Here is a 14922-nt window from a genome sequence, read left to right on the forward strand (position 1 = left end):
CACTTTCTACACTTTTCTCAGACAGGCATGAACATTTTCACACTTTTCTCTCTTGTTTAAACAAAGTTCAAACCTTCATAGAAAAATAAGTTCATTATTAAAGAGTGAAAGCAAAGTGTTTCTGAAACGTGTCAAATCAGCCTTTGCTGGCATTAAATGAGCTTCTGTGTGAGGAGCACTCGTCCATGGCCTGGGCTCCTCGCTGTCAGGTAAAGTTGCATAAAGCTTTTGAGTTTTTCTGCAGATAATGTTGGTGTCCAGCACGATGTTCTTTTTCCTGCGGTCACTGAGCCACAAAGCCAAAGCTGACTCCATCCTTACGATGTTCTTGTTGTGGACAGTTACAACCTTTTTGCCTCCTTGTTGAAACTATGATGGTCAGCATCTTCCTCTGCCTTTGGCTGCTACCACAGGTGCAAAACGTCTCATCATCATTGTTGTTTGTTGGGACAAAACGTACAAACATACAGTGCAGCACTGCAGAGTCACACTGCTGTAAATTTGAACACATTCTGTACTGTACAGGAGACACGGCACGAGATTGGCTGACAATGGTCTACAGCCAATCAGGACGCAGAACACAATGCGCTGTAAAAAACAAAAACATGCAAAATTGCACAAAAAAGATCAGCGAAACAGCGAGGCCGCCAAAGGTGAACTGTGTTACAGCGAGGGACCAGCGTATATGTGGTTGTTGGGACGATAAATGTCTTTGAGCTTGTGTCAGAAGACGAGCTGCAGCTTTCTGGACCAGCTGCAGTCTTGCCAGGCAGGTCCCACTAACTCCAACATATAAGGAGTTACAATAATCCAGCTGGGACGTCATGAAAACGTGGATCGCCCGTTCAAGGTTTTTAAAAGATAGAAATGATCTCACCTTAGATAAAAGCCTCAGTTTGAAGAAAGACCGCTGTACAACTGAGCTCAGCTGTTTTTCAAATTGCCGTCAAATATAAGCCCCAAATGTAATAATGCGATTTAATAAAAGAGCTGAACCAGTCTAATAGAGCGCCCTTGATGCCGCCATGCTCCAATGGTGAGATCAAGATGCTGTGGTCAAGGCAGCGGTCAGATCCAAAAGCACAGCTGAGTCTGAGTCTGGTAGTAGTGACGCTCGGCTATGACGGCGTGCGGGTTACCAGCTGGCTTTCTCAGGATAGGGCTCCTGTGTGAGCGGTCGACAATAACGTCTTTATCCATACCCAGCACTTCACGTAGTAGCACGGATCAGGTTTTTTAGTACAGGCTGTACAACAGCATGTTTAAAACAGGCTGTACAACACCTGAACTAAGACTGCTGTTAAAAATCGCTAAGATGTCGGAACCAACAACCTTTAACATCTTTTTAAACACGTGTTGGAACAACATCATTTGGAGAAGATGATGTCTTTATAGCATCACATCGTTCCTCCACCTGATCAAACCACACAGGCTCAAACTGTCACGGCTGGGAGCAGTCGTATGGTGTATGAAAAAAGGATCCAAAATGCAGGTACTGGATGAGGTGCGAGTGAGTGTTTATTTACAGCAGTGAGAAGGTGACAAAACAGGAAGAGCAGAGCAGGGAGTAAACAAACCTAAACTGGGAAAACTAACGAACAAAACTTAAACCAAACACGCACGGGAGGAGGAGCAAAATGCACAAAGACAGATGGCAGAGAGACGCAGAATGAATACCGGGTAACAGAATAATGCAGACTGACATGGAATTAAAAAGACGACGCGACAGAGAGCACAGGAAAACACAGGGCTTAAATACACGGGGAGTAATCAGGGAATGGGCCACAGGAGAGAGACACAGCTGGGAGCAATTAGGCTAACGAGACAGGGGAGAGGTAAAACTGAACACACTGACATGAGACATGAACTTTCAGAATAAAACAGGAAACTAACAGACACAGAGAACCAGACAGGACACTGAACTTGACAGGCAGACTCGTGAGCAGACACAATAACACCATGGACAGACAGAGAGAACACAAGCAGGCATGAAACAAAACCACTAACACATAGCAAACCTAAACAAAAGACAAAACAGAATAACCGAGAACAAAGAATAATATTAGTGATGGGCAGATGAAGCTTCATGAAGCACTGAAGCTTTTCATCCAATTGCTTCACCCCAGCACAGAGCTTCTTGAAGCTTCATTTGCTCTAGTAGGACACCTACTGGACGTAAAAATATTAGTTGGCATGAATTTGAAGAGTGTGGCCTTTTGCACACAGCCTGTAAATGTCAACAACAAAAGGAGTGTGTAAAGCATCTATATTGTAGTGATGCAGTATACTGTGTATATTTATACTGGCAGTATGGAAAATTATTATTTGGAAATGCTTAAAATGGAAATGATCATTTACTGTGAGGTGAGGTGTGGTTGGGGTGTGGACAGTGGTTGTGCTTTTGTAACGTTGAGGTATGGACAGCTACACACTGAGGCTTTGAGCCTCAGTCCTGCCTGTTCACATTTTATTCTGTAAAAACTAAATTTTCACTGCTTTTATGACCTTTTTAGTGGGGAGAACATAGCTAGGATTTAATGATTTAACAAATCTTTTGAATCCTTTGTCCTCCACAATGCTAAATGGCTGGGAGTCCTCAATCACCATGGTAACCAGGTCTTCATCTATTTGAGATTGTTCTCCTGAGGAAAGACAATAAAGACAAAGCACAAATATAAATATCACACACGTAACTTATAACAGTTGTATAATATTGTTATATCATTTAGTAACATTACTGCATCCTATATTATCATGGCATTTGATGGCTCACCTGGTCTTGCTCCACAATCAGTGTTCCCCCTTATTCTCATGCAAAGCTCTGTAGTGCCTAAGCATGGATGAGGTGTTGTTATATCCCAGCTCCCTGGCACATAGCAAACACTTCACCTTGTACAAAAGTCAAGACAGCTTAACATAAATTGTATTGCACCATCAGTATTATGAAAATACATCTTCTGTAGAAATTTGCATACCTTGTTGGGAGGAATAAGATCAAAATGTTCCCACACAGGGGAGGACATCCTCCTCTTCTTAGCTGGCTCCATTCTCTCCTGACTTTCTCTCCTCACTCTCATAAACCTCCAAACTGTCTCCAAACTCTCACTAACCGCAGCTCTCCATCAAACACCTACATTTTGAATGAAGTCTGAGGGGTTTGTATCGCTGTCATATCTCGCAGCAAAGTTCGAACCACTTCATGAACCAGTCACGTGGTACAGCCGGGCAGCGAGGCTTCGGACGTCATCATTTTCAGCTCCTCCCATATATGAAGCAAGCCTCGATACGCGCTTCGCGGAAACGCCCCCTCCATTACTCGACACAAGCTTCGAAGCCTCGATACAGAACGTCACATCACTAAATAATATAAAGAAACACAATACACCGAGTCCTCAGACTCAGGACCATGACACAAACTGATCAAAAACAGCTGAGCAGGTGAATATTTTAGCCCCGGTGCGATCTCGTGCGGCGAAGTTGATGGAGTAAAGGTTACAGTGAAAGAAGCTGAGGATGGGCTGTCAATGTGGAGCGATGAGGTGACCACCCTGCAGTCTACAGTAGAGAGTATGAAGGAGGAGCTGTCTGACCTGAAGGATAAATGTGATGAAGGCAGGAAGCGGAGAGCTAACATCCACATCATAGGGATCCCAGAGGGCCTGGACTCGAGCTCCTCCACGGCCGTATCCGTGCTACTACGTGAAGTGCTGGGTATGGATAAAGACGTTATTGTCGACCGCTCACACAGGAGCCCTATCCTGAGAAAGCCAGCTGGTAACCCGCACGCCGTCATAGCCGAGCGTCACTACTACCAGGATTGTGTGGCTACGCCGTGCCAGGGCCCAAGCCCCGCTTGAGTTTAACGGACAACCTATTGCAATATTACGACTGGGCGATATGACCCAAAGTTCATATCTCGATATTCTTTAGCTGGATGGCGATATACGATATATATCTCGATATTTTTAAAGCCAGAAAGTACGAACAAAAAGAGAGTTCTTAGTCAAAGCTGTGTCCCAAATCTCACACAGGCACATTTATTAACATACAGCGTAGATGTACATGAAACAATTACTCAGAAATAAATGATCAGCATTTATTAAATAATAATGCTCCATAAATAAAAGAAAACAATGTTGTTTTTGTGCATAACAAAAAGCTCACAATCGTGCAGTCAAAATGTAAACAGACGCTGAGCATAATAACAAGCAGCTGCTCTGTTCCCAGGTTCTACTGCGTGACTGACAGCCTGGAGTTTGAAACCCTCTTTGTAACCGTGTCTCTTACAGGTGCCATTTATGGTCCTTATACACACTCAATACAGTAATATTACGTTGAAGCAGAGTACGTATCACTCCGCGAGGCTCCTCGTAGCTGTAATGCTCCAACAATCCATCAAGCGGTGCGGCCTCGTAGCTGAGCAAAGTCGTACCAAAACATCTTTTGAAAGGTTTCTGAGCGCCGTGTAGCACATAAAATCGGTTCGAGGTCAGTAAGCACAACCAGAATTCATCCATAAGGCGCACTGTCGATTTATGAGAAAATTACAGGATTTTAAGTGCAGAAAATATAGTTTATGGTTTTCCTTTGATCTTAGCAAATATCTACGCCTCTAATTGGGACGATCACAGATTTTTCACTAATGTCTTTGCGCGGCTCCCCAATATGTCATCACACAATATCATCTTTGAGGGAGACCTAAACTGCTCATTATCTGCTATGGACCACAGTTCACACAAAAGTACACTTAGTCCACGCTCTTTGTTTCCATCTTTGTGTGTTTAGCTGCTCTCATTTACTGTTTTATCTGTTTGCTGCTTGTTGAAATAGTTTGTGAGCTTTAACCTGAGATTCTGGCAAAATACATTTATATTAAACATCGATTCAGGATTGAATGAATCAACATCGTTTTATTCAAATTAAAACCATTTAAATGGGAACATGAATTTTTTACAGCCGCCTCTAATGCTGGGTAATGTCAGCTGGTCCATGTGCAGCTGGCTGTGAGGCTCAGGGAGCGTCTACAAAGTGCAACACTGAAAGAACATCATCCATAAATATTGAGTAAGAACTGGACTCTCATACAGCGAGACTCAAATGCCTTTAAACATCAGCTTATCCTGCTGATCCAAGTCCAACACTGAGTTTGTAAAAACATGTTTGTCAATCATTTTGTTTGGTTTCTGAGGAAAAAGATTCAATAACTTGCTGCTAATACACAACATTTCATCATATTTCCTCATAACCCTCTTTTGTCTGACCATTTGATCCCATTTGAATTTGCAATAAAGGATCCACAGAGTTTGGTGACAATAATGACAGTAGATGTTTGTGTGAAAGTGCTGGAAGCAAATGAGTGTGTGATGTTCTTTCAGTGTTGCACTTTGTAGACGCTCCCTGAGCACTGGTCTCACAGCCAGCTGCACATAGAGACCAGTGTTGTTAGTCCAGGTCAGAAGATGACTTGTTGGAATGAAAATGAGCTTGTAGTTTGTCTGCTTTAATAATGTGACTGGAAAAAGGTGTTGGACTTCAAATATGTCCATTTCTGTCACACTTCACCTTTAAAAGTGAAGCCATGTGGTTCCTGGAAGGAAAAAACACGACTTTTTCAAGTCTTTGTCCTGTTTTTATGAGAAATGTACGACTTTAATGTGAAACATTCAGAGTTTTTTCTCTTGTTGTGTTTGTTTGAAGCTGCTTCCTGTTGGCTTCAGCTGTTTGGAGTTTCCATTTTCTAAACTTCTACATTCTGAACCTTCTTCAGCTCTGAACAGATGATGAAACACTGAATGATTTCAAGCACTTTGTCTAATAAACTTACATCTTTCATTCTTTATACAGTGTCTGTGGTTTGTCAGATATTGGCCTTGATTATCTGGCAGCAGCGCTGAAGTCCAACCCCTCGTATCCCACAGAGGTGGACCTGAGTGGAACCTACAGCAACCTGCAGGATCCAGGAGTGAAGCATCTGTGTGATTTGCTGGAGAATCCACGATGTCGATTTGAAACTCTGAGGTCAGTCAGCATGTTTTAGTTGTGCTGAGATGAATATGATGTGAAAGTTGTGCTGACACTAAACTGCAGACATCAGGCTGATATTATACTGATCCACACTGAGGATCTTCATGGTAAAGTCTGTTTTCTTCTTCTCTGGTTTAGTCCATTGACTGCAGCAGAACAATGTTCACATTTCAAACAGTGATACTCAACGTATGGCCCGCGGCCCACACGCGGCCTGCCCACCTTTCCTGATTCAGAGAGAGGGGACCCTGATTAACTGTGTAGCTTCTTCCTCACAGTTCTAAGTATCAGACACAACAATGAATAATCCACAGCTGACTGTCTTTAGAGGGTCAAAGGTCACGGCACACAGCAGACAGTCAGAAATATTCTAACTCTGATCATTTATCAGTTGTGACACTGTGAGACTTGATCAGAGGTGTGATCATCACAGCAGAGGCCTTTGTGTCAAAGTCACTGAGGATCAAACAGAAACACATGAAGCAGATTTTCCTCTTCTGGCTTTTTATAGCAGATAACCTTCAAAATATTCTGCAGTCGATCAAAAACTGAAGCAAACCATGAAGCAACATGTGAACATGAGCTGATGCTGCTGAAGTGAAGCAAAGTTACAGAGGTTTGATTACAGACACAGCTGAGAGTTTGTAATCTGTCATCATTTTAAAAAGTTTCCATGGAACAGCAGAAATGAGGCTTTACTGTCAGAGGCCGACAGCACTGAACACAACAGCAGACTGGTGGCTAATAAACAGTGAATGATGCAGAAACAGATGTTTGAAGCTGTTCTTGGAGTACACTGAGAGAGAGAGAGCTGTGCAGGCAGGAACAGCCAAAGTCAGAGAGAATTCATGAGCATATTGATCAAACGTGAAGCAGAGTTTGGATCTTCTTTTGCTGCTGCTTCACTCAGTTTTGGTTGGAGACAGATGAAACCTGCAGCTTCAGGATCTGTGAGCTGTCCACTTTCAGCCCCGACGGCGTGTCCGTGTACGTGCCGTCGAGTGAACGATCCACGCTCTGTGTTTCCATCTTTGTGTGTTTAGCTGCTCTCATTTACTGTTTTAGCTGTTTGCTGCTTGTTGAAATAGTTTGTGAGCTTTAACCTGAGATTCTGGCAAAATACATTTATATTAAACATCGATTCAGGATTGAATGAATCAACATTGTTTTATTCAAATTAAAACCATTTAAATGGGAACATGAATTTTTTACAGCCGCCTCTAATGCTGGGTAATGTCAGCTGGTCCATGTGCAGCTGGCTGTGAGGCTCAGGGAGCGTCTACAAAGTGCAACACTGAAAGAACATCATCCATAAATATTGAGTAAGAACTGGACTCTCATACAGCGAGACTCAAATGCCTTTAAACATCAGCTTATCCTGCTGATCCAAGTCCAACACTGAGTTTGTAAAAACATGTTTGTCAATCATTTTGTTTGGTTTCTGAGGAAAATGATTCAATAACTTGCTGCTAATACACAACATTTCATCATATTTCCTCATAACCCTCTTTTGTCTGACCATTTGATCCCATTTGAATTTGCAATAAAGGATCCACAGAGTTTGGTGACAATAATGACAGTAGATGTTTGTGTGAAAGTGCTGCAAGCAAATGAGTGTGTGATGTTCTTTCAGTGTTGCACTTTGTAGACGCTCCCTGAGCACTGGTCTCACAGCCAGCTGCACATAGAGACCAGTGTTGTTAGTCCAGGTCAGAAGATGACTTGTTGGAATGAAAATGAGCTTGTAGTTTGTCTGCTTTAATAATGTGACTGGAAAAAGGTGTTGGACTTCAAATATGTCCATTTCTGTCACACTTCACCTTTAAAAGTGAAGCCATGTGGTTCCTGGAAGGAAAAACACGACTTTTTCAAGTCTTTGTCCTGTTTTTATGAGAAATGTACGACTTTAATGTGAAACATTCAGAGTTTTTTCTCTTGTTGTGTTTGTTTGAAGCTGCTTCCTGTTGGCTTCAGCTGTTTGGAGTTTCCATTTTCTAAACTTCTACATTCTGAACCTTCTTCAGCTCTGAACAGATGATGAAACACTGAATGATTTCAAGCTCTTTGTCTAATAAACTTACATCTTTCATTCTTTATACAGATTGATGGACTGTGGTTTGTCAGAGATCAGCTGTGATTATCTGGCAGCAGCACTGAAGTCCAACCCCTCCCATCTGAGACAGCTGGACCTGAGTAATGACTCCTTGTCTTTGAATAAGAACAAGCTGCAGGATCCAGGAGTGAAGCATCTGTGTGGTTTCCTGGAGAGTCCAGGATGTAAACTTGAAACTCTGAGGTCAGTCAGCATGTTTTAGTTGTGCTGAGATGAATATGATGTGAAAGTTGTGCTGACACTAAACTGCAGACATCAGGCTGATATTATACTGATCCACACTGAGGATCTTCATGGTAAAGTCTGTTTTCTTCTTCTCTGGTTTAGTCCATTGACTGCAGCAGAACAATGTTCACATTTCAAACCTTCAAAGAAGAAGAAAAATCCTCCACTGGAAAATTCACTGTGAAACTCTCAAACTCTTCATTGCACCTTAAAGTCTGTCTGACACTGAAATCCAAAGCAAAATGTGCGTTTGCTTTACAGACAGCAGTCCAACACAAACATACACACATCATCCAAAACACAGTCCAACATCCAAATCTCCTCCACTGCCAGCATGAATGATGGGAAAGAGAAGGAGGAACACTCTGACATTCAGGGTTAGAATGAGTTTCATCAAGCAGACTGTGAAGATCAAAGCTGCATTAGAAAGCTTACATGAATGAATGAGTGGACAGAAGTGGACAGAGATCATCTGAAGCACTTCAAAGGCTTTAAATCAGCACATTTCTCTTTATTCTTTATCAACTCTGTTAGTTTCTCTCAGTTTTCTGTGGAATGAAGCTAACAGCAGGCTAATAAGATGCTGACCAATAGGTTTCTATTAAAGGTTGTAATTTGTATATGAAAAAGTGCTTTGGCTCAGCAGGGATCAGCTTACAGGTAGAATACAGCTGCTGGATGGGATTAGCATGTCATAGCTATCTACCAAACTGCTAACTGGGGGATTTCAGGCCATCTATGGATCATTTTTGCTAACTGTTTATTCAGCTTAGGCTCACAGGGCTGCAGCCTGTGCCCTAGCTGTCATAGGGCAAGAGGCGTGGTCCACCTGCACAGGTGAGCAGTCCATCACAGGGCCAACAGAGAGCGACAGAGAAGCACTCCCTCACATCCACACCTACAGCCAATGTAGAAGCACCAATGAACCTAAGCAGCATTTCATTGGACTGTGGGAGAACATCCAACCTCCACAGAAAGGCCCAGCTGACCAACAAGCTTCAACCTACAACCTTCTTGCTCTAAGGCACTAGTGCTAACCACTTTTGCCCATTTCAGCCCAAATCCTGCATCTTCCTGTTTCTGACTCCAGGCCAGCTCCACTAACACTTTCTCATCAGACACTGCCACCTAGTGGAGGAAGTCTTAGTTCCATTTGAAGCTTCAGATTACAGTTAGTTCCTTTACAAAGAGGTGGAGGTGGTGGGGCCACAGCACCATCATCACTGAGTGCCATAGGACACTTAACCTTTGTTTCCATATGCTGGGAACTTCCTGTTGTTCCAAGGAGGACTGGAAAATGTGTGAAAATCTCCCAGTCAGTTCCTCACAGCACACTTCAATCATTTCCCTCCCACAGCATCAGGACCAGGGCTTTTTCTCTCTTTGGTCCCACTAAGAGATTTCCACACAAACACCTCATCAGTGGGACTCTCAGAGCTACCAGCCCTTTGCTACAATCACAAAGCTCTTCATTGAAATCAATGATATCAAAGCTGGAATCAAATGAGTCCAAGTCTTCTGCTGATTCAGCATCACATTCATCTTTGCTCCTTGTTCTGCATCCCCACCATGGACTTCATTCCTTTCCAAGCCAGCCTTGAGTGTCCTTTATTCAGCTCATCCTCTGCTTTACTTTTACACCTGATTTTAGCTGCTTTATCTCTCTTTCAACAGGTTTCTGTGCCTCAATCTTTTTCTTCTCTCCCTCATAACAAGACAGCTTCTTCTGCCTGAGAACATGTTGGAGTGATTTACTAATCCAGGGCTGCTTATTGGGGAAAATACTTCCTGTTTCCAAAGTAATCCCCATTTTTCCCAGAAAGAAATGTCAGTAGAAATCGATGATCTAAGTGAGAACATGAGCCTTTAAAAAGTCCCAGTGGGTGCAGTCAAAGCAGTCCCTCAGTCCCAGTATGGAGTCTTTGGTCCAGACTGGAACAGCTGTGTGCCCAGTTTGAGCTCTCTTCAGTGCTGTGACCTGACAGACCCAGAGGGGCCATCACATCACATTTAGAAGCTCCCCTGATGGAGCCACAACACATGTCCAATACTTAGTCTCTCTTGTTGGACCAACTGGAAGAAATGATTCAAGGACTTAGTCACAGAACAGAGATTCAAATCTCCAAAATCCAACTGGCTGCATCAGGACATATAGTCTGAAACTCTGCACAGTTTCCTGTTTGAAGCTGCTTCCTGTTGGCTTCAGCTGTTTGGAGTTTCCATTTTCTAAACTTCTACATTCTGAACCTTCTTCAGCTCTGAACAGATGATGAAACACTGAATGATTTCAAGCACTTTGTCTAATAAACTTACATCTTTCATTCTTTATACAGATTGGAGGACTGTGGTTTGTCAAAGATCAGCTGTGATTATCTGGCAGCAGCACTGAAGTCCAACCCCGCCCATCTGAGAGAGCTGGACCTGAGCTCCAACAACAAGCTGCAGGATCCAGGAGTGAAGCATCTGTGTGGTTTCCTGGAGAGTCCAGGATGTAAACTTGAAACTCTGAGGTCAGTCAGCATGTTTTAGTTGTGCTGAGATGAATATGATGTGAAAGTTGTGCTGACACTAAACTGCAGACATCAGGCTGATATTATACTGATCCACACTGAGGATCTTCATGGTAAAGTCTGTTTTCTTCTTCTCTGGTTTAGTCCATTGACTGCAGCAGAACAATGTTCACATTTCAAACAGTGATACTCAACGTATGGCCCGCGGCCCACACGCGGCCTGCCCACCTTTCCTGATTCAGAGAGAGGGGACCCTGATTAACTGTGTAGCTTCTTCCTCACAGTTCTAAGTATCAGACACAACAATGAATAATCCACAGCTGACTGTCTTTAGCAGGTCAAAGGTCACGGCACACAGCAGACAGTCAGAAATATTCTAACTCTGATCATTTATCAGTTGTGACACTGTGAGACTTGATCAGAGGTGTGATCATCACAGCAGAGGCCTTTGTGTCAAAGTCACTGAGGATCAAACAGAAACACATGAAGCAGATTTTCCTCTTCTGGCTTTTTATAGCAGATAACCTTCAAAATATTCTGCAGTCGATCAAAAACTGAAGCAAACCATGAAGCAACATGTGAACATGAGCTGATGCTGCTGAAGTGAAGCAAAGTTACAGAGGTTTGATTACAGACACAGCTGAGAGTTTGTAATCTGTCATCATTTTAAAAAGTTTCCATGGAACAGCAGAAATGAGGCTTTACTGTCAGAGGCCGACAGCACTGAACACAACAGCAGACTGGTGGCTAATAAACAGTGAATGATGCAGAAACAGATGTTTGAAGCTGTTCTTGGAGTACACTGAGAGAGAGAGAGAGCTGTGCAGGCAGGAACAGCCAAAGTCAGAGAGAATTCATGAGCATATTGATCAAACGTGAAGCAGAGTTTGGATCTTCTTTTGCTGCTGCTTCACTCAGTTTTGGTTGGAGACAGATGAAACCTGCAGCTTCAGGATCTGTGAGCTGTCCACTTTCAGCCCCGACGGCGTGTCCGTGTACGTGCCGTCGAGTGAACGATCCACGCTCTGTGTTTCCATCTTTGTGTGTTTAGCTGCTCTCATTTACTGTTTTAGCTGTTTGCTGCTTGTTGAAATAGTTTGTGAGCTTTAACCTGAGATTCTGGCAAAATACATTTATATTAAACATCGATTCAGGATTGAATGAATCAACATCGTTTTATTCAAATTAAAACCATTTAAATGGGAACATGAATTTTTTACAGTCGCCTCTAATGCTGGGTAATGTCAGCTGGTCCATGTGCAGCTGGCTGTGAGGCTCAGGGAGCGTCTACAAAGTGCAACACTGAAAGAACATCATCCATAAATATTGAGTAAGAACTGGACTCTCATACAGCGAGACTCAAATGCCTTTAAACATCAGCTTATCCTGCTGATCCAAGTCCAACACTGAGTTTGTAAAAACATGTTTGTCAATCATTTTGTTTGGTTTCTGAGGAAAAAGATTCAATAAGTTGCTGCTAATACACAACATTTCATCATATTTCCTCATAACCCTCTTTTGTCTGACCATTTGATCCCATTTGAATTTGCAATAAAGGATCCACAGAGTTTGGTGACAATAATGACAGTAGATGTTTGTGTGAAAGTGCTGGAAGCAAATGAGTGTGTGATGTTCTTTCAGTGTTGCACTTTGTAGACGCTCCCTGAGCACTGGTCTCACAGCCAGCTGCACATAGAGACCAGTGTTGTTAGTCCAGGTCAGAAGATGACTTGTTGGAATGAAAATGAGCTTGTAGTTTGTCTGCTTTAATAATGTGACTGGAAAAAGGTGTTGGACTTCAAATATGTCCATTTCTGTCACACTTCACCTTTAAAAGTGAAGCCATGTGGTTCCTGGAAGGAAAAACACGACTTTTTCAAGTCTTTGTCCTGTTTTTATGATAAATGTACGACTTTAATGTGAAACATTCAGAGTTTTTTCTCTTGTTGTGTTTGTTTGAAGCTGCTTCCTGTTGGCTTCAGCTGTTTGGAGTTTCCATTTTCTAAACTTCTACATTCTGAACCTTCTTCAGCTCTGAACAGATGATGAAACACTGAATGATTTCAAGCACTTTGTCTAATAAACTTACATCTTTCATTCTTTATACAGATTGAAGAGCTGTGGTTTGTCAAAGATCAGCTGTGATTATCTGGCAGCAGCACTGAAGTCCAACCCCTCCCATCTGAGAGAGCTAGACCTGAGCTTCAACAGCAAGCTGCAGGATCCAGGAGTGAAGCATCTGTGTGGTTTCCTGGAGAGTCCAGGATGTAAACTTGAAACTCTGGGGTCAGTCAGCATGTTTTAGTTGTGCTGAGATGAATATGATGTGAAAGTTGTGCTGACACTAAACTGCAGACATCAGGCTGATATTATACTGATCCACACTGAGGATCTTCATGGTAAAGTCTGTTTTCTTCTTCTCTGGTTTAGTCCATTGACTGCAGCAGAACAATGTTCACATTTCAAACCTTCAAAGAAGAAGAAAAATCCTCCACTGGAAAATTCACTGTGAAACTCTCAAACTCTTCATTGCACCTTAAAGTCTGTGTGACACTGAAATCCAAAGCAAAATGTGCGTTTGCTTTACAGACAGCAGTCCAACACAAACATACACACATCATCCAAAACACAGTCCAACATCCAAATCTCCTCCACTGCCAGCATGAATGATGGGAAAGAGAAGGAGGAACACTCTGACATTCAGGGTTAGAATGAGTTTCATCAAGCAGACTGTGAAGATCAAAGCTGCATTAGAAAGCTTACATGAATGAATGAGTGGACAGAAGTGGACAGAGATCATCTGAAGCACTTCAAAGGCTTTAAATCAGCACATTTCTCTTTATTCTTTATCAACTCTGTTAGTTTCTCTCAGTTTTCTGTGGAATGAAGCTAACAGCAGGCTAATAAGATGCTGACCAATAGGTTTCTATTAAAGGTTGTAATTTGTATATGAAAAAGTGCTTTGGCTCAGCAGGGATCAGCTTACAGGTAGAATACAGCTGCTGGATGGGATTAGCATGTCATAGCTATCTACCAAACTGCTAACTGGGGGATTTCAGGCCATCTATGGATCATTTTTGCTAACTGTTTATTCAGCTTAGGCTCACAGGGCTGCAGCCTGTGCCCTAGCTGTCATAGGGCAAGAGGCGTGGTCCACCTGCACAGGTGAGCAGTCCATCACAGGGCCAACAGAGAGCGACAGAGAAGCACTCCCTCACATCCACACCTACAGCCAATGTAGAAGCACCAATGAACCTAAGCAGCATTTCATTGGACTGTGGGAGAACATCCAACCTCCACAGAAAGGCCCAGCTGACCAACAAGCTTCAACCTACAACCTTCTTGCTCTAAGGCACTAGTGCTAACCACTTTTGCCCATTTCAGCCCAAATCCTGCATCTTCCTGTTTCTGACTCCAGGCCAGCTCCACTAACACTTTCTCATCAGACACTGCCACCTAGTGGAGGAAGTCTTAGTTCCATTTGAAGCTTCAGATTACAGTTAGTTCCTTTACAAAGAGGTGGAGGTGGTGGGGCCACAGCACCATCATCACTGAGTGCCATAGGACACTTAACCTTTGTTTCCATATGCTGGGAACTTCCTGTTGTTCCAAGGAGGACTGGAAAATGTGTGAAAATCTCCCAGTCAGTTCCTCACAGCACACTTCAATCATTTCCCTCCCACAGCATCAGGACCAGGGCTTTTTCTCTCTTTGGTCCCACTAAGAGATTTCCACACAAACACCTCATCAGTGGGACTCTCAGAGCTACCAGCCCTTTGCTACAATCACAAAGCTCTTCATTGAAATCAATGATATCAAAGCTGGAATCAAATGAGTCCAAGTCTTCTGCTGATTCAGCATCACATTCATCTTTGCTCCTTGTCCTGCATCCCCACCATGGACTTCATTCCTTTCCAAGCCAGCCTTGAGTGTCCTTTATTCAGCTCATCCTCTGCTTTACTTTTACACCTGATTTTAGCTGCTTTATCTCTCTTTCAACAGGTTTCTGTGCCTCAATCTTTTTCTTCTCTCCCTCATAACAAGACAGCT

At 42.8% G+C, this 14922-nt stretch overlaps 1 protein-coding gene across 1 annotated transcript in view; it reads left to right on the forward strand.

The window, feature by feature from the left end:
- LOC146548275 (NLR family CARD domain-containing protein 3-like) overlaps window positions 1–13177 on the forward strand; it is a 47005-nt gene extending 33828 nt beyond the window's left edge. Inside the window, exon 5 of the mRNA XM_085263837.1 lies at window positions 12982–13177. Coding sequence (XP_085119963.1) covers window positions 12982–13177 — 196 coding nt within the window. The remainder of the gene's footprint in view (window positions 1–12981) is intronic.
- Window positions 13178–14922: the final 1745 nt, after the last annotated feature.

Source organism: Mchenga conophoros, linkage group LG23, assembly GCF_057382185.1.
Source record: "Mchenga conophoros isolate Kocher_MC1m ecotype Shallow Benthic linkage group LG23, M_conophoros_male_GT1.1, whole genome shotgun sequence".
Lineage (NCBI taxonomy): Eukaryota > Metazoa > Chordata > Actinopteri > Cichliformes > Cichlidae > Mchenga > Mchenga conophoros.